This window comes from Chelonia mydas, chromosome 1, assembly GCF_015237465.2.
Source record: "Chelonia mydas isolate rCheMyd1 chromosome 1, rCheMyd1.pri.v2, whole genome shotgun sequence".
NCBI lineage: Eukaryota > Metazoa > Chordata > Testudines > Cheloniidae > Chelonia > Chelonia mydas.
This window is the reverse complement of record NC_057849.1, coordinates 158,081,796-158,102,574: the sequence shown is the minus strand read 5'-3', so window position 1 is coordinate 158,102,574 and position 20,779 is coordinate 158,081,796. Positions and strand designations below refer to the sequence as shown.

The window sequence follows — 20,779 nt, the reverse complement described above, 5'->3', positions numbered from 1 at the left end:
TAGTGTAAGTTTCCAATTCAGCATATGTCTGGTGAAAGGGAATTGACATCTACCCTGAAAAAGGGCCACAATTTATGTAAAAATATGGGGAATTTTAGATTAAAGGTAGGATATCTACAATTGCAATCTATAAATACTTTCACAAGTGGACGTTATCATTGGCAATGGGAGGCAAAGTTTAGACTGCAGCATATCTTGAGATATGGAGCCAATAAGCAGATGGGTTTCAGAGTAGCAGCTGTGTTAGTCTGTATTCGCAAAAAGAAAAGGAGGACTTGTGGCACCTTAGAGACTAACCAATTCATTTGAGCATAAGCTTTCGTGAGCTACAGCTCACTTCGGTTAGATACACCAAGGGAGTGTGAATAGCAGTGCACACCAAAATGCTGTGCTGTAACTCCCCCTTGTGGATGCCGCAGGCACAAACTTTAAGATCCCACGTTTGCACTAAGACTCATACTCACTAATTAAGTCCCACAAAGACTCTTCAACTAGGACTACATTAGTGTAACCTTTTAAGTTCACAGCTCTTTGGGGGAGTTACACTGCAGCACTTTGGTGTCCAATATTATTCACACCCTCTTTGTCTGAACTCAGGGCAGTGTGGACATGCCCTCAGACACTACAAACTCAGATACTACTGAAAAGAACAGTCTTGTGGTTACCATACTGCACAATGACTCGGGAGAGCTACGGTCAGTTCCCAGCTCTCACAGCCTTTTTGTGTGACCTCAGGCAAGTCATTTAATCTCTCTGTGCCTCAGTTATCCTTCTGTAATATGGGGATAATAATTAAAGTTGGCTGGAAGTTAGTTTGTTTTTTCTGCAGAAAATTTCATCTGTTTGGCAAAATATGGAAAACCAAAATATTTTGTCTGAAAGGCAAATAGTTTGATTCAGTGCCTCATGGGAGCTGTAGTTTGGGTGCCTCATGCTCCCATTATCCTCTGTAGGCTGGGCTCTCACTAGTTGGACTACATCTCCCAAAATGCTCTACAGCCTTCCCTCTTGGTGAGGGGAAGCAATATAGCATGGGAGCCCCTGGCTGTAGTGTATCATGGCAAATGGAGTGCAGCCAAGGAGCTTGACCCAAGGAGGAGAATGGGACATGAGACAACCAAACTACAAAAAACAAAAGCAGTGTTTTGCCAAATCAAATTATTTCAGTTTTCATCTGGAATATTTTGGTTTGTGGCTGAAAACTGAAAACTTCAGGTTTTGGGAATTCAGTTTTGATGAAAAATAAAAAAATTCCAGATACTTTTTGCGAAAAATGTTGTTTACATGGAAAATCCATTTTTCTGTTGAAACACAATTTCAATTAAAAAATTTCAACCACCATTAGTAATAATACCTCCTTTCTTCCAACCTTTGCTGGTCTTGTGTATTTAAAATGTAAGCACTTTGAGGCAAGGACAGGCTCTTACTATGTGCATGTACAGCACCTAGCACAATGGGGCCCTGATCTCAGTTGGTGCTTCTCAGTGCTACTGCAGAATACTACTAATAAATAATAACTGCAGGGCCCAGGGTAGGATAGATAGAATTTTAGTTCTATTTTAAATTGACGTGCATACAGGAAGTAGTTTTCACTGGGCCTTCACTTATTTTCCACTTTTGTGGATGCAGGTTTGAAATTGTGAATTACTGTTGCCTGTGTTTTTGAGGGCCTAATTATTAGTACTTAGATGTCTAAATACCTGGCCTGAGAGTACAAACTGACAGTTATACATATTGCTACAAATATCTGTATCTACAATTCATTACAGATGCAAAAATGGGGTGTGTAAGTTGCACCCACAGAAACAGAGTGCATTTTGAAAATCACGCCTATAATTTTTAATTCAGTTCTCATATTTTCAGCAATACGTAGATTTGAAGGCCAGAAGGGATCTTTATGAGCATCTTGTCTGACCTTCTGCTGGTTAAAGGGAAATGGTGCCCTTTTCCTCAGAGCAGCAGTGAAATTTCAAGATAAAGGAACAATTCATCATGAATAAACTCATTTACATCATGATTAAATTCATCATGAATAAACTCAGTTTATTTGGAATCACTATTTTATCTATTTGTGCTTTACAACAAAATAAGAATACACAGTCTCTGCCTCAAGGAGCTTACAATCTGGTTGGGATGCAGACAAAAGAGGTCAGAAATGAACAATACATGACATACTAACATGAGCTGGAGGGAGCATAAGGATCTTGCAGTAATCACTTGGAAAAGCTTAACAGAGACTGTGCTGGGAGGAGGGATTTGAAGAAGGAGAAAAAGGTTGTTTTGTGTACAAGAAAGAGTCTGTTCCAGATGAAAGGGGTGGCATGGAAGAAAGCACAGGTATGATGGGGGTGGTTACATCTACAGCTGAGTTACTCTGGCTACTCAGAGTGGAACATTCATAGAGGCCAAAAGGAGTTCTGTATATGGTGTAGCCACAGGATCAAGATCAGCAGCATTAGCATGAAAGCCACAAAGGACGAGGCTATAGTGAAAGACGAGCAGATGACCAAGTCTTGATCAAGTGCAAAGCCAGCAAAAATCATCATTAACAATTATCAGGAGAATAAATGGGCTGCTTTGCAAAGCGAAGTATGTCTAGTTTGCCTAAGTGCCAGTCAAGGGGGACATGCTAACATAAGAATGTCCATACTGGATCAGACCAATGGTCTATCTAGCCCTGCATCCTGTCTTCTGACAGTGGCCAGTGCCAGACGCTTCAGAGCAAATGAACAGAAGAGGGCAATTATTGACTATTGTCAATCCAAGTTGCTGGCAGTTGGAGGTTTAGGGTCACCCAGAACATAGAGTGAAACAAGATACAAATATTTGAAAAATGTGAACATTAAGGAGGGATAAACAATTATTTAGTGTGATGAATGGAGGCATGGCCGGGTGGTAGTATTGCTGAAAAGGATCTGGAGGTTATGTTACCCGGGGTTATCTGAATCTAAATCTATGGTAATGAATCTCTATTTTCCAGGTAGTGTCAAGTGTCAAGACATAAATCAATGAGGACGCAGCACTGCCATCAGATAAAAGAGTGCTTTCACTCAAAAATCTTTTTTAATGAGTCTAAAGCACACATAAAAACCTAGCAGTTGTCTCAGAGCACCCCAAAATATAGTTACCCAAACTCTGAGGTGGTATGAGTGACAACAGCAGCTCTCAGGTGGCCAGCCTTCTGCCACACTGGGGAGAAGGGTGTCAGTGTATCCTGACTTGCAGAAATCCAAAACTTCTCCAAAGTACACGCTCTGACTAAACTCTTTGATAGATAACTTAAAACAAAACTACAGCTCATAATAACCCCTAATGGGCTGACTGTTTCCCTAGCAACAGCAAAGAACTCATAATCTTTCTTTAGCAGCAAAAGCAACTTCTCAGCAAGAAACTTACAATCAGAGGCACAGAGACTCAAAGTTAGCTATCCTTGTTAGTAATACTGCCACTGCAGTGGTTTTTGTCTGCCTAAGCAAGGCCAAATTCTTTCTTGCTACGTGGTATCCTCACTTCCAGCCTGTGGTGGCTAGTTGAGTAGACAATATGGCTGCAAGTTATGTCAAGTCCAGGTCATTTGAAATCCAGGTTCTCTTGTAACAGTTATAGTGGATCACAAATTGAATATGAGCCAACAATGTGATTCAGTTGCAAAAAAGGCTAATATCTTTCTGGGAGTATTAACTAGTATTAACATACGTAAGACACAAGAGGTAATTGTACCGCTGTATTCGACACTGATGAAGCCTCAGCCGGAGCACTCTGCCCAATTCTGGGTGCCACACTTTAGGAAAGATGTGGACAAACTGGAGAGAGTCCAAAGGAGAGCAATAAAAATGATAAAATATTTAAAAACCTGCCCTATGAGGAAAGGTAAAATCATTGGATATGGTTAGTCCTGAGAAAAGAAGACTGAGAGGAGACCTGATAATCAGCACACTTAAACTCTGTGGGTCTGAGCCTGGGTCAGCTGACCTGGGCTCTAAGGCTCAGTGCCGAGGGCTTTTTATTGCAATGGAGACATACCCTGTGAGACTAGGGGAGGTGAATTCCAGAGCCCAAGGTCCTATACTGAGACTGCCTTGCGTAAGTGAGAGTAACTCCTCTCCTGTTTAACTCTGCGGGTTGTAAGCTCCAGCACCTCAGATGCTCTCAACCACCTTGTATACAATTAAGGCAGTGGCAGTTCCTAAGGCATGCAAGAGACTAACGACTAAGTACTTTACATAGATCAAAACATGCACTTGAAAATGAAATGGAGGCCAGTGCAGTCTTCAGCAAAGTGTAATGTGCTTCCTGTGAGAAGCCCTGCGAGCATGTAGGCAGTTGTGTCCCGCTGTAGCTGAAGTTTTGGAGTGGCCTTCTCCTATAGCTCAGAGAAAGCAATGCAGTAATCCAGTCTGTAGGTGACAAATGCATGGAGAACTGGGGTGAGATCCTCCTCCTGAAAGAAAGGATGCAACCTCTTAGCTAAGAAGAGAAGACCAAGTGCTCTTGGCCGCTTCTGAATTTGAGCAACTAGGAGCAGCCAAGAATTTAACTAGCCCCTGAAATTGCAAACCTAAGTGACAAAAGGCAGACAAAACATTACCCACACTACTCAAATATTACCCACACTAAACTACTCAAATACTCACATCACTACTCAAATATTACCCACACTATTTCTACCAAGTGTTTCTGCTAACCTAACTGCATTATTTATCTTTCCCTGATGGTAACTCATTCTGCCAGTTCTCATTAAAATCTCCATTTTGGCTAAACTCAGAGCCTCTGAACTGCATAATTCCAGTTTTGTGACATGGGGACATCACACGTGGGGATAAGAGCATTGTCTGCATACTGAAAACACTACAAATCATATCACCTCTGTGTCCTCAAGCAGCTTCTCATACAGGTGAGCAAGATGAGTAGTAGATAACAATAGTATTGAGAGGTGTGAAGCGTCCCATTACTCAGAGAGAGTGGTTAACGCGGAAGACCAGTGATGATAATTGTCAACATTTTAAATGATTTCATTCCTCATGAAAGCAGGTAAAAAAGCAGATCTGCACAATCTACTGTGAGTGATGGATCAGTTTGGTACCACAAGTAGTTGGCATTTGGGAGAATGCCACCACTTTTCCTCCCCTCCTGATCAAGAAGCAGCCCAGGTCAAGGAATCTGGCAGAATGGAGCCCAGAGAGCGTGCATGATCATATTTTGAATATCTCCACAATCTGCTATGAGGAGCACCTCATTTGGCAACTAATGTGACCTGAGTTTATTTTGTACGAGGCGCTTGGAAGATTCTTGTTTCAAATTCACCCTGTGTTAGAATGAAAAGAGAGGTGTAAAATATACAAAGGCTCATTTAAAGGTTAGGTTTTGTTTCTCTTGCTCTGTTTAGAAGTTTACACAATTTAAGCCTAATTGTAAGAGTTTCCTTGCTCAGTTCATATTGTGCTAAATGTTCAGCACTCACTCAAAATCACTGAGTCCTATGCTGTGCATGTATATACCTCCCTAATGTATGTTCCACTCCATGCATCTAATGAAGTGAGTTCTAGCCCATGCAAGCTTATGCCCAAATAAATTTGTTAGTCTCTAAGGTGCCACAAGGACTCCTTGTTGTATTTGCTGATACAGACTAACACGGCTACCCCTCTGAAACCAGAGTCCTTTTGTATCCATGCAGAATATACAAAGAATCTAGGGCTTTAGGCTAAGAAGATCTGCAAGATCCAAATGGTGGAATATGCTAGACACAGAAAAGGAATATAAAGGTTGCTGAGGAAGCTCTTAGAAGTTGGTAATTGGAACCATCTGTGCTGTGGGCTGAAATGGCATTTAGGAATCATCCACTGAATGCACTGGCCATACTCCTTATCCTCTGGCCACGTCACTTACACCAGTAACAGAGACAGAGGGGTGGCATTGCTCCTATACTGAAGCAATCTTCCTATGGCCAGTTCAACTGGATTTACAAGCAGAATCCCCTGGGAAGGCACACCCAAGGATCTTGCTCTTAATTGTTAAGATGTGCAGCCTACACTGGCCACAGGTTCCAACATGTGACGTGATGCTCCATCTTGATCCAAGCAATCTCTGCAAGCATCAAAATGGAGGCATTAGACCCTTCGTTCCTGTTGCAGATGAGAGCAGCAAGGAGACATATTCTAGAACTCTATGGGCACTATTGTGATCACTCCCTCACTCCCACGCCCCTTCCAGATGATTTCTTTAAATACAGCTGCTGTTTTATTTGGATTTTAAAAATATTTAATTAAAAGGTGGTTCAATAATAAACATATCTTTTTTTTTTTACTCTAGAGTGCACAGTGTAATATCAGACATTTGTAGAAATGAGTTTCCACAGAAAAGCAAACTATTATTCTTATATACAGAATGTAGGTGTGCCTGACTTGACTTTCTAAAATAGCAAGTGACTAACCTTTTCCAGTAGCATAGTTCTGGTAACCTTTCAGTTAGTTTTTCTTTTTTTAAGAGCTGTGTGCTCTGAATGGATCTTTTCCAGGCTACTACTGTATGACTGATCGTGCTGTTGCTTTCAATCTGAGTAATGCTCAAAGTCTTAAATGTAATCCAACATTTACAGACTATTGCCAAGTTACCCAGAACATGGAGGTCTGGCAACTAAGTTCTTGTTGCACTGCAAGGATGAACAAAATGAAAAATGGCTATGCAAAATATTCACAATATGAAACCATACCCATTCTAATTAAATGATGCAGAAGAAAAGCAAAGAAGGGGATATCATTTGAAGTCTCAATTGCATTTTCCACAATAAACACTGTCTGCTATGGAGAGCCATTCATAAATGACAAGGCCAGCTCCTCAGTTGGTGTAAAAAATGGAGTTATGCCATTACAGACTAAATGTGGATCTGGGCCCCCACGTACAGTGTGGAAATACTCTAAATCTAGAATATAAAGAAAATAGTCTACCCAGTGTAAACACTAAAGATGGATTGTAATGACAAACTGAGAAGCTATCATTCACTCAATTTTGAAGTGAGGAATAATGGAAGTTATTCATTCTTCATTTTATTTACTAATAAGAACATAAGAACGGCCATACTGGGACAGACCAAAGGCCCATCTAGCCCAGTATCCTGTCTTCCAACAGTGGCCAATGACAGGTGCTCCAGAGGGAATGAACAGAACAAGCAATCATCAAGTGATCCATCCACTGTCACCCATTCCCAGCTTCTGGCAAACAGAGGCTAAGGACACCATCCCTGCCCATCCTGGCTAATAGCCATTGATGGACCTATCCTCCATGAATTTATCTAGTTCTTTTCTGAACCCTCTTATAGTCTTGGCCTTTACAACATCCTCTGGCAAAGAGGTCCACAGGTTGACTGTGTGTTGTGTGAAGAAATACTTCCTTTGGTTTGTTTTAAACCTGCTGCCTAGTAATTTCATTTGGTGACCCCTAGTTCTTGTGTTATGAGAACGAGTAAATAGCACTTCCTTATTTACTCTCTCTACACCAGTCATGATTTTATAGACCTCTATCATATCCCCCCTTAGTCATCTCTTTTCTAAGATGAAAAGTCCCAATCTTATTAATCTCTCCTCATATGGAAGCCGTTCCATACCCCTAATCATTTTTGTTGCACTTTTCTGAACCCTTTCCAATTCTAATATATCTTTTTTGAGATGGGGTGACCACATCTGCACGCAGTATGCAAGATATGGGAGTACTATGGATTTATATAGAGGCAATATGGTATTTTCTGTCTTATTATCTATCCCTTTCTTAATGATTCGCAACATTCTGTTCGTTTTTTTGACTGCCGCTGCACATTGAGTGGATGTTTTCAGAGAACTATCCACAATGACTCCAAGATCTCTTTCTTGAGTGTTAACAGTTAATTTAGACCCCATCATTTTATATGTATTAATTGGGATTATGTTTTCCAATGTGCATTACTTTGCATTTATCAACAGTGAATTTCATTTGCCATCTTTTTGCCCAGTCACCCAGTTTTGAGAGATCCTTTTGTAGTTCTTCGCAATTTGCCTGGTCCTTAACTACCTTGAGTAGTTTTGTATCATCTGCAAATTTTGCCACCTTACTGTTTACCCCTTTTTCCAGATAATTTATGAATATAATGAATAGGACTGGTCTCAGTACAGACCCCTGAGGGACACCGCTATTTACCTCTCTCCATTCTGAAAACTGACCAATTATAAGTCTCTTTTAACCAGGTACCAATCCATTAGAGAACCTTCCCTCTCATCCCATGACAGCTTACTTTGCTTAAGAACCTTTGGTGAGGGACCTTGCCAAAGGCTTTCTGAAAATCTAAGTACACTATATCCACTGGATCCCCCTTGTCCACATGCTTCTTGACCCCCCTCAAAGAATCTACTAGATTGGTAAGGCGTGATTACCCTTCACAGAAACCATGCTGACTCTTCCCCAATGAATTATGTTCATCTATATGTCTGACAATATTGTTCTTTACTATAGTTTCAACCAGTTTGCTCAGTACTGAAGTCAGGCTTACAGGCCTGTAATTGCCGGGATCACTTCTTGAGCCCTTTTTAAAAATTGGCGTCACATTAGCTATCTTCCAGTCATTTGGTACAGAAGCTGATTTAAATGACAGGGTACAGATTACAGTTAGTGGTTCTGCAATTTCATATTTGAGTTCCTTCAGAACTCTTGGGTGAATACCATCTGGTCCTGGTGACTTATTACTATTTAATTTATCAATTTGTTCCAAAACCTTCTCCAATGACACCTCAATCTGGGACAGTTCCTCAGATTTGTCACCTAAAAAGAATGGCTCAAGTTTGGGAATCTCCCTCACATCCTCTGCTGTGAAGACCGAGGCAAAGAATTCATTTAGTTTCTCTGCAATGGCCTTATCATTCTTGAGTGCTCCTTTAGCATCTCGATTGTTCAGTGGCCCCACTGGTTGTTTAGCAGGTTTCCTGCTTCTGATGTACTTAAAAAGTTTTTTGCTATTACTTTTTGAGTCCTTGGCTAGCTGTTCTTTAAATTCTTTTTTGGCCTTTCTAATTATATTTTTACACTTAATTTGCCAGAGTTTATGCTCCTTTCTATTTTCCTCACTAGGATTTAACTTCCACTTTTTAAAGGATGCCTTTTTGCCTCTCACTGCTTCTTTTACTTTGTTGTTTAGCCACAGTGGCACTTTTTGGTTTTCTTATGTTTTTTAATTTGGGGTATACATTGAAGTTGAGCCTCTATTATGGTGTCTTTAAAAAGCTTCCATGCAGCTTGCAGAGATTTCACTTTTGGCGCTGTACCTTTTAATTTCTGTTTAACTAACTTCCTCATTTTTGTGTAGTCCCCCTTTCTGAAATTAAATGCTAAAGTGTTGGGCTGCTGTGGTGTTTTTCCCGCCACAGGGATGTTAAATTTAATTATATCATGGTCACTATTACCAAGCAGTCCAGCTATATGTACCTCTTGGACCAGATCCTGTGCTCCACTTTGGACTAAATCAAGAATTGCCTCTCCTCTTGTGGGTTCCAGGACCAGCTGCTATTGTACTGTAATGATACAGTATGTGTTAATAGCAAGATTCTATGATAGTTCAACAAACTCTAATATAGTAGTAAGATGTAGGCTGGGATTTCTCATATGATGATGAAAAAAGAATTTCTGGATCACAACCTTCTCCCAGTTCTAGACTTCATTTTCATGTTTGGCCACAAAGTCATCAAAAAATTTGGCACAGTTTACAATCTCCACTCAAGAGAAGCTCAGGACAGGAACAAGAGAGGTGCTGTACGGCAGAATTCAGGTGTATTAACAGAACTGTGTGGATTTGTCCCTCATTTGCATGATTGCTAAAATTCATAAATAAAAAAAAATTTAAACCGAATATTTTAAAATATTGAAACCATTTAGGAAGAAGATCTAATAGGCATCTTGGTCACTACAAATGCAAATACAAATACAGACTACAGTGTAAATCTGAATTGCCATGCTAGGCCAAGCTTATTTTATTACATACATTCTGCATTCTAAGTACTAATAAGTTCATAATGTAAACATTAAGCATACAGAGTTAAAATTCAAGGCCACAATATTTTTGATTGTCCCTTTTTTGTGTCTTTGGTTGGCCGAGATCAACTCGTAGTGTATAAATGCATAAGTTATATAATTATTATATAAAAAGGAAAAAAATAACATTGACTTGTATACTTCATTCTGACAAACGCACAGCGTTCGCGACTCGAAAAAGAAAAACTGGCGCCCGCCTAACAAAAATACTTACATGATATCTGATTTTGGCAGTCGGGGGTTGTCTCTTACCTTAAACCAGTAGAAAACAAGCTCCCTTAATAATGATGAGGTCCTAAATGTTACTTTTAAATATCAGACAATTCCAGTTTTCCCTTTTTTAAAGAGATGCATATTCTGATTTCTGAATTCTACTGCTTTTCCCTTTCTCCACTTTAAAAAAAAAAATCAAGTCTATTCCTTCTATAATACTGGGAATGGTATAATACTGATCAAAATATTTCTCAAGTCCAAACAAGTAATTCTTTATAGTCCCAACACTACCAAGTTTTCAGTCTCTTCAGTATCTACTGGTAAAGAAGTTTCTTTTCTCCCATTCTCGTCTTCGTCCTCCTCTTCCTCCTTTCTACTTCCTGTATCAGATGCAGGCCCTTGATCTACAATCATACTCTTGCCTTTCAGTACATTCTCAATTCCAATGTTTGGCTCAGGGTTCCTGTAGTATTGTCACGGAATCTTAAAGCTTGGGTTGTCTTCACAGTTTGAAATAGCTGATACCTTTACAATGAATGGAATGCCTTTTGAGTTTAACCAAAACCAACGCTGTTGTATTCCAAATCAACTTCCATATTCAACCAGTCTTTTTGATATGTTTCCATTTTTTTAAATACAGGTGGTTTTTTTGGTTTGGGGTTTTTTTTTTGTTTTGTTTTTTGTTTTTAATGAATGCATATACTGTATGTTAGGTCACTATAGAATGATCCTTATATTGCTGTAGTATAGTCCCAGTTTGCATTAGCAAGATATCAAACTTTACACAGAAGCTTATCAAATTTTTAAGACCACTTTCTTTTGTAGGTTGTCCTTATCATTTCATGCTTTTACCTACAACAGTCTTTTGTTGTTTGGTCCACAGATTCGATGCCCATATACATTACATTTTAGCATCTTTATACTTCTTGAATACTTTCCCTACTACAAAGCGTCTTTTGACATTTTCCCCCCAGTCAAACTTTTTCATGTCACTTTTAGGCATTTTTAATTCATGTTCTCCAAGATAGTTCATCATAATTAACTGGGTACTATATTCCATGGAGAAGTGTCTCTTATTTTTTTCCTCCTTAGTAGTAGGTGCCAAGGTGAGAAGGCATATGGGTGGCTGGAAGCCTCGTATTAGGGTAGATGCTTCCAGTTGGTGAATTCCAGTATGTAGAAGGGGCAGCAAAAAAGCTGGAGGAAGTTACGGGTAAAGCAGGAGGATGTGGAGCTACAAAGTTCATCTTCTGAGGGTGTGCATGGTAGGGGCTCATGTAGGGTAGGTCTGTTGGATACTTATACATGGATGACTCTGGAGGATGAGGCTGGAGGGCCTGAGCTATTCCATGGAAGTCAAACTTGTAGGCATAACGCTTACCATGGACTTTAGTCATAATATTTTTGTCATAGTAATAACGGAGTGCACGACTGAGTTTGTCATAGTTCATGTTGGGTTTGCTTTTCCTTTCTCCCCAGCGCCGGGCTACTTCATCAGGGTCAGTCATCTTGAACTCTCCATTGGTGCCCTCCCAGGTAATGCAGTTGGAATTGGAGCTATCAGACAGGAGTTCCAGCAGAAACTGCCACAGTTGTATCTGTCCACTCCCTATGGTTGGGGGGTGAAAAAGTGAAGAACCAATGACTAACAACATCAGGACATCAACACTTCCCGACTTTCACATATGAAATCCAAGTGCATTTTCACCACAGAGCCCTAATTAGGAAATGTTGCAACCTCTGCGCCTGTCTCCCAGTCTAACTAATGTCTCTCTCTCAAAAAAAAATCGGCACAGCAGGGGCCATAATTTAAAGTATTGTTTTCCCTATTTTGAAAGGCAAAATGCCATTATGTGCATATTTAATAATTACCTCATGTCATTTACTTTGGAAAATTGATGGTGAAATAATACAACACAGATATAGGAAACTAATACCTAAAGTTCAGGACAAACAGCTTTCGCTTGCATAATAATTCCCACAATATCATTTTGCAACTACATTTTCTCCATTATGGAATAAACCTACACAAAATGGAGAAGTTTAGAGAAAGCTGGATCTTTTCCAAACCATATCGCCCATTTCCAATAGTTAGGGAAATGTAGAATGGAAACTCATTAGATTGCTGTTGCATTGCATCTGTCTGCCTTGCACAGCATTTGAGAAAGAAATTAAAAGGTCTATAAAGTGAGTTCTTGTAATTGTTCTCTGTCAAACAGGAGTGAAAGCGACTGCTGAAGTTATGATTCCAAGCACTGGTATTTCTCCCTTCTTTGGAAATTAAATCTTAAAGAGAAAGAATTTGTGTTGTTGTTGACAACTTTGCAGTAGGGCTCTACACAACATCATAAAAATAAAACACAAACCTTTTAAACAGTTGGCAGTAGTATTAGATGGGTCCTGCCACCGACATTCATGTAAAAAAGTAGTATTTTATGACAAAGCAGCACTGATACTCTGTAACAGCATTCAGTGCTCTGTATATTGCAGTCGCAATGTCAGCAGAATTTGCCAAACAGATTTTTGGTGCTAACGTCTAAGTACTGTATATCTCTGTCCAAAAATTAGATTTTTTTTAAAAAGCAGATATATGGGTCTAATAAATGAGCATTTCTTTAGAAAGTTTATAAGGGTGGACTATCATATCAATCTAAAGTCACATCTGAAATATATTAGCAGTTTATACTTCAGTGCAACTGAAACTTTTATTCCTTTAAATGATATTTATGCAAACTGTTCTTAATGAATTTCTTCTGTTCCATTAACATGTTTAAATAAACAAACAAACAAAAGAATCCGTGGTATGAGCAAAGCACGCACTTTTAATACATGAAATATAACTAGAGGATTAGAGTTGGAAAATCAATAAACAGTCCAGCACTGGACAAAACACAAATTTCTGAATAAACAATCCGACATATGTTTTAATATAAACACTTGCCTTCCAAATGTAATATATAGTCATAGGAAAATAAATGGTTTCTGTCAATTTCCTTTTAATGAGAGAGTAATTTCACCATTTTATAAATACACAAAACTTGTTAAAGTGCAGGAATAATAGTTTATAGAAATTCCATACCCGTGGCTCTCCCCAAATGTTAACATGTATCTCTATCCAGGACATATCACATTAGCTCTTTTCACAATGCCATAGGCACAAGGCTAGCAAAAGTTGATGCTATATGTGCTACGCTGGGATTTGCAAAGCAGTTTAAGGGAGTTAGATGCCCAATTTCCAATGAATTGTAATGGGATTTGGACACCTAACTCCCTTAGCCCTCTTGAAAACAGCTGTAATTCTCATTTGGTTTTTTATGGCATACAAAAATCTTTATCTTAAAATGCAAACTAAACTATAACTTTGATGTAACTATACCATACAGCTAAATGACAGGGAAAAAGAGCCATTAGTGTTGAAATACTCCTAACCTAAACAGGTCACAACAATATCATCAAAAGAATCATCATGATGAATTGATCATTCTTACAGAACAAAATCTTACTAACAATAGAAAAAGGGAGTAGAGAGAAAGGAGCATTCTACCCTTTGGCTGCTAAAGAAGGGGTAACAGTATTTGGCATATGCATTGCTAGTCTGTTGGACCAGATTTTGATCTCAGGTATATTGTTGTAAAACCAGACGGACTATAGTGGAGTCAGATGAACAGTTAAATCAGTCTGGTCCATAGTATATCAATAACAGTTTACCAGGAAGCTCCCTGACCTTCTCTCCCTCCCCCTGCCCTCGCCTTTTAACATTATAGGCCATAGTTCGGATTGCGTTCAATAAGATATTCCTGGATGGAATTCCATATTTAAACAACATCTTCTGATTTTTCTTGGAACTATAGCCTTGGGAGAATGTCTCTGAGACTTCTAACCCAGTTGTTTCTTTCCAGAGGGGATTCTGCTTTCCCATTTTACTGCTTGTCAATTCATAAAGTTGTCTGTTTAAAAGTCTCTTGTATTTGTCTAGTCTAGTATGCGGCATCATTTCTGCAAATAAATAAAATTGGTGTCAAAAAGAAAAGCTCACTTTAGTGATTTTACTTGTGACATGAAACCAATATTTTCATAGCTGAGGACATCCTGGGCCAGATCCTCAGTGAGGGTAAACTGGATGTTAAGCTTCACCAGCTGAGGATCTGGCCCCCTGTATAGAACATTTGAATGAAATGAACTGCCATTATTTAATAATTTGAATAGCATTTTTTATGGATTAAATATATTTCTAATAATGAAAAACACAGTTTGACTATGTGGACAGGGCCTAGGTCACTGGAGAAATCTGTCACGTTACACACTGGCCAAATATTCACTGCTCTCTCTTCCTTTCTAATCTAATAATGGGACTAATTTTACTTGCCTTGTTCTCTTTGGATGAAATTCAGCCCTGTGCAATGGGCCACTGCAAGTCCAATGCACTGCTTAAATCCCACTTAAGCTCTCAAAATAAGGCTTAAGTACTGCATATGCCTTGCACTGACCCTCTTTGAATTCACTAAGACTACTCATATGATTACAAATCTTGCAATCCACTAGCTGCCATCAGACTCCACTGATTAATTCCTATTGATTTCACTGCATTCTGAACCTTGCCTTCAATCTAAAACAAGTGATAGAGATAAAATGTGAAATTTGAAGAAAAATCATCCCTCGGGCAGCAAAACTCCTTCTCACCTGGATTTGCAAGACGGCTGCTGGTTGGTCCAAGAATCTGATAGGGATCTACAAAAATATGGACAAAAGAAATGAATTAAAAGGTTGTAATTACATAAATCATTTTTGAAATTCCGATCTTATTACAAAAAAGGCAAGAAACCCTACTTCAGAGTCTTGTTAAGTTGCAATACTCTGCATTTGTTTGCCAACAAAAGGACTATTAAAAACTGAAAAAAAGTGAAATTATCACCCAGTTGTATTAAAATGATAATTGATTTACTTAAGAAAATTATTTAATTATTAAATAAATTAAAATTATTTAACTCCCTGCTACAGCACGGGAACAAATCTACACAGACACACCCCTAGAGCCACGACCAGGGGTATTTTATCTGCTACCCAAGATCCATAAACCTGGAAACCCTGGACACCCCATCATCTCAGGCATCAGCACTCTTACAGCAGGATTATCTGGCTATTTGGACTCTCTCCTCAGACCCCACACTACCAGCACTCCTAGCTATCTTCAAGACACCACTGATTTCCTGAGGAAACTACAATGCATTGGTGATCTTCCTGAAAACACCATCCTGGCCACCATGGATGTAGAAGCTCTTCACACCAATATTCCACAAGAGGATGGACTACAAGCTGTTAAGAACAGTATCCCTGATGAGGCCACAGCACACCTGGTGGCTGAGCTTTGTGACTTTGTCCTCACCCACAACCATTTCAGATTTGGGGATGACTTATACCTTCAAGTCAGTGGCACTGCTATGGGTACCAGCATGGCCCCACAGTATGCCAACATTTTTATGACTGACTTAGAACAACGCTTCCTCAGCTCTCGTCCCCTAGCACCCCTCCTCTACTTGCGCTACATTGATGACATCTTCATCATATGGATGCACAGGAAGGAGGCCCTTGAAGAATTCCACCTGGGTTTCAACAATTTCCACCCCACCATCAACCTCAGCCTCGGCCAGTCCACACAAGAGATCCACTTCCTGGACACTACAGTGCTAATAAGTGATGTGATGGTCACATAAACACCACCCTATACTAGAAACCTACTCACCACTATACTTACCTACATGCCTCCAGTTTCCATCCAGGACACATCACCAGATCCATTGTCTACATCCAAGCCCTAAGATACAACTGAATTTGCTCCAATCCCTCAGACAGAGACAAACAAGATCTTTATCAATCATTATTAAAACTACAATACCCACCTGGGGAAGCGAGGAAACAGATTGACAGAGCGAGACAGGTACCCAGAAATCGCCTACTACAGGACAGGTCCAACAAGGAAAAGAACAGAACACCACTGGCCATCCCGTACAGCCCCCAGCTAAAACCTCTCCAGCACATTATCAACGATCTACAACTTATCCTGGAAAACGATCCCTCATTCTCACAGATCTTGGGAGGCAGGCCAGTCCTCGCTTACAGACAGCCCCCCAACCTGAAGCAAATACTCACCAGCACCTATACACCACATCACAGAAACACTAACTCAGGAACCAATCCCTGTAGCAAACCTCGTTGCCTACTCTGTCCTCATATCTACTCTAGCGACACCATCAGAGGACCCAACCACATCAGCCACACCATCAGAGGCTCATTCACCTGCACGTCTACGAATGTTATACATGCCATCATGTGCCAGCAATGCCCCTCAGCCATGTACATTGGCCAAACCGGACAGTCCCTACGTAAAAGAATAAATGGACACAAATCGGACATCAGGAATAGTAACATACAAAAGCCAGTAGGAGAACACTTCAATCTTCCTGGACATTCTCTAACAGATTTGAAAGTAGCTATACTTGAACAAAAAAACTTCAGAAACAGACTTCAAAGAGAAACAGCAGAACTACAATTCATTTGCAAATTTAACACCATTAATTTGGACTTGAATAGGGACTGGGAGTCGCTGGCTCATTAGAAAAGCACCTTTGCCTCTCCTGGAATTGACACCTCCTCATCTGTTATTGGGAGTGGACTACATCCACCCTGATCGAATTGGCCCTGTCAGCACTGGTTCTCCACTGTGAGGTAACTCCCTTCTCTTCATGTGTCATTATATAATGCCTGCATTTGTAATTTTCAGTCCATGTATCTGAAGAAGTGGTGTTTTACCCATGAAAGCTTCTGCCCAAATAAATCTGTTAGTCTTCAAGGTGCCACCAGACTCCTTGTTGTTTTCTTGTGTTCTGAGTTCATTTTAATGAAAAGTGTTTTTAGAATAAGTTCAAAATGGCAAAACAAAGGATCAGATTTACAAAACATGGTCTGGATTGAGTGCACACAAATATGCATGCACACCTCTTTGCACATGTAACTGTCACAGATACATACACAAATGCTCAGTCTACCTAAGGACCTGCAAACTGTGTGGTATCACATGAGATCTCCCTGTCCAAGTCCAGTAGTTAAAGTACACTGAAATAGGAAGGCACCAGCCAAAGAGAAGGAAGAGCTGTTGAGGGAGTGCTGCTTATCCAAAGCAAGGAGAGGAAGGCGAGTGCCCTTCTAGATTTAGCAGAAAAGGAGGAGTTGCCCCCTTCCCATCCTTCCTTACTTTACATCAGTGACACTCAGACTTTGCGAGCTGCAAGTGGCTCTTTAATGTGTCTCCTGCGGCTCTCTGCAGCACATGATATTAACACACTCTGTGGTTTAATCATTAACCAACCAGGATGCTTTTACTGTGTTATTAGCCAATTGTAGCTCATAAGATAATAATACTTGGTCAGTCATTTTGCTGTGAGAATAATAGATGTGATGCTGTCTAGCAGTTGCCAGCTCAGATCAGAGCCATAGGCCAATTCACTTTTGTGTGACTCTCAAAGAAATGTTATGTGGGCTACTAGGCATAGGCCAATTCACTTGTTAGAATAGAACAAAGGGGTTGTTATCACTTACATTTACATAGCATATGCCACGGTAATTACATTTGCTTTAAATTAATGAAAACCAGTGAAATGCTAATGTTATTGTCTTCACTTATCTATAACCAGTTCTTGGCTATTACATAATGTATATCTCATGTGTCCCCTATGATTAGATAAACTTAGATGTAAGTGTGTGTCGATGTCAAATGTTTGATGTGAACCTCATGAAAACTAATGAAAGAATGTTATTTGCTGTTGCTCCTCAAAGAAACATTGCATTTGTTAATGAAGGACTTAATGGATGTAAATGAAGAAGCTTGTTCACTTCAAAGCCAGGGCCATTAAGTAACAATGGGAATTCACAGACTGTCTGCATTATTTATTCTTCCTCTAAGGAAGGACCTACATGGGTGAAGACACCTGTCAATTTGTCTTCTGGGTGAAAGATCTATAAATACTGGTTTAAGGGAATGATCCTGCATCTCTGAACTGTTTTGGATTCTAACAGGGTGGAATACTTAACAAGTGGACAGAGATGCCCAGAATTACACTGGGCAACTCCGAGGAACTTTTGGAAGTCTAGCAAATTACTACAACTCTCTTAACATTTTGGACTTATAAGCTTTGACTCACTGATTAATAAATTTTATCTGCTTTAACCTCTCAATTACTCTCATTTCTTTTTTTAGCTAATAAATCTTTAGTTGGTTTACTAGAGAAATTGGCTTCAGCATTGTCTTTGGTGAGATCCAGACTGCCAATTTGACCTGGACTAAATGACTGGCCCTTTGGGGTTGGGAGTAACCTAATGTGATGTGGTATTTGGCATAACATGACCAGTATCAAAGTCTAGTTTGTCTGGGTGGCAAGATGCACTGGAGAGCCTCAGAGAACTGTTTGTGACTCTATGGTAAGACTAATATAGTAATACAGGAATGCACATTTGTTACTGTCTTGGTGAAATCTATTATAGAATATACCACCAGTTTGGGGTGTCTGCCCTGTTTTCTGACAGTCTGACTTGAGACTGGCACTCTCAGTTCTGAGCCATTTATACTAGTTTAAACCTGCATGTGATCCATGTCCCACACTACATATAACAAAGTGACAGATTCTGCTCTAATTGGGCTGTGGCCTCTATTTCTGTGTGACCTAGTTTGTTTCACATCACTCATTTTTGTGCACTATTTTTGAATAAACAAATAGCAGAATTTACGAATGCAAAGCAAAACCTTTAATGTACAAAAATAGCACCCACTAAGTGCTTTTCAAGTACATAGCTGAATGCATGCAATGGAGGTTGGGTTGAATCGCCTATGAAAATTTGATCCATTAAGGAATATCCTATATAAGACCCATGGGTGGGATTTTCAAAGAAGCCAAAGGGAGTTAGGCACCCAGCTCCCATAGCATTTCAATGGCTCTTGCATGGAATTCCTTTAGGCTCCTTTGAAAATCCCAGCTCAAATCAAGAAACAAACAGAAAAGGGATTCTGTTCCACAAATATCAAAGCCAAAACTAGAGGGCAGTAGAAGAGCTTCAAGTCTTTCTCAAGGCCCTGAGTTCTCTGACCACTTGACAGCTGCTCTCAGTTGGCTTCCAGTTTTACAGCCAAGAGAATACTCAGACTGTGTTCTTTATAAATGTAAAATACTAATCATAGCGCACACACAGCAATTAAATGTTCTCAAAAAGTTTACATAAATTACCAATATATTTCTTGAAAGCCTTTGGAGGCACAATTATATTAAACTAAAAAATGCTATTTTGACAAACAGCAATAATAATACTTCTCAGACCACATACATATAAATAGTTCAAGCTAATGGAATGCAGTCATGCACATATTCTTATTTAGCTATAACAAAATCCAGAATAATGAAAAGTCCATTTCAAAAACATAGAATCCGTGTCCATCTGAATCCAGATTATTCTGCAGGTGTACTTCATCTCCCATTTCTATCATTTTGCCATTAGTAAAAGCCATTAGTGCTTTTGTGATGTACTTTCTCATTCAAGGGACAATCTAACTTAATACTATGGGTTTCTGTCCCATATAACGAACTAATTGCTTGCCAGCCACAAAACTCTTCTGCCTTTCAAGATTACTTGAACATAATCTGATAAAACTGATACTTTCTCCTGATGGTTACCCAACAGAATGGAAATCCTTCCAACTTTCAGCCCTGTGTTTCAGTAGTCCAGGATTTCAAACTCTAGTAGGATTATGTGAGGAATTCTAGTTCTATCTATATTTCTCCTAGATATTTAAATCTTCACTTCTGTACATTTTTCTGATGCTAATACTCCAATCAGCCATTATGAACAGAATTCTTTGAAATCCTTAGATTCCACATTTTTGTACTTGAACTGAATATGTGTGCTTTGCTTAATAGTTCATTGATCCCCTTAAAGGCAACAAGACCCTTGTAAGAATTACTAAAAGGAAGTCACAATGAGCTGTGACAGCATGTTGGCAAATTGGAGGTCCACCACATCCAACTTTCCAGCAAATTGTTAATTTGTATTCTTGAATCTTTGATTTGTAGGTCATGGGGGTCTCAGTTTGAGTTAACTGTATACACAAGACACGAATACACAATTCAGCCACCGTGCAGGATGCTACAATGAGCTCAGCCACTATGAGGGGTTCTCTGCTAATTGCTTGTGTCTGCTCTCGCGGTTGGCTATTTGTTGGCAGACTACAGTGCACTTCAGATCACTTTCAATATATTCCATTTAACCCATATCCAACTTAAATAAAGTTACACACACCTAACTGAGGTCGCTGGTCTTCTGTTTTGGGTACTGTTGATGATGATGGTTGGGTAACTGAAAATAGAAAAATTTATACATTTATCTATTTTTTCTAATTTGAAAATCAGTCACCAAAACTGTCTTACATTGAATGGGCCAAAGTCATCACTGGCATAAGTAGAGACAACTCACTGGACTT

General features: G+C 39.4%; 1 protein-coding gene across 7 annotated transcripts in view; it reads right to left on the bottom strand.

Annotated features, from left to right (window-relative positions):
* Positions 1-9,952: 9,952 nt before the first annotated feature.
* Positions 9,953-20,779, bottom strand: part of ERG (ETS transcription factor ERG) — a 206,270-nt gene continuing 195,443 nt past the window's right edge. For all 7 annotated transcript variants that reach the window (XM_043538222.1, XM_037903906.2, XM_037903894.2 and 4 more), the window contains 3 exons: positions 20,599-20,655; positions 14,941-14,988; positions 9,953-11,869 (listed from right to left, as the gene is read on the bottom strand). In XM_043538222.1, the coding sequence (XP_043394157.1) occupies positions 11,349-11,869; positions 14,941-14,988; positions 20,599-20,655 (626 nt within the window). In that variant the 3' untranslated portion in view covers positions 9,953-11,348. The remainder of the gene's footprint in view (positions 11,870-14,940; positions 14,989-20,598; positions 20,656-20,779) is intronic.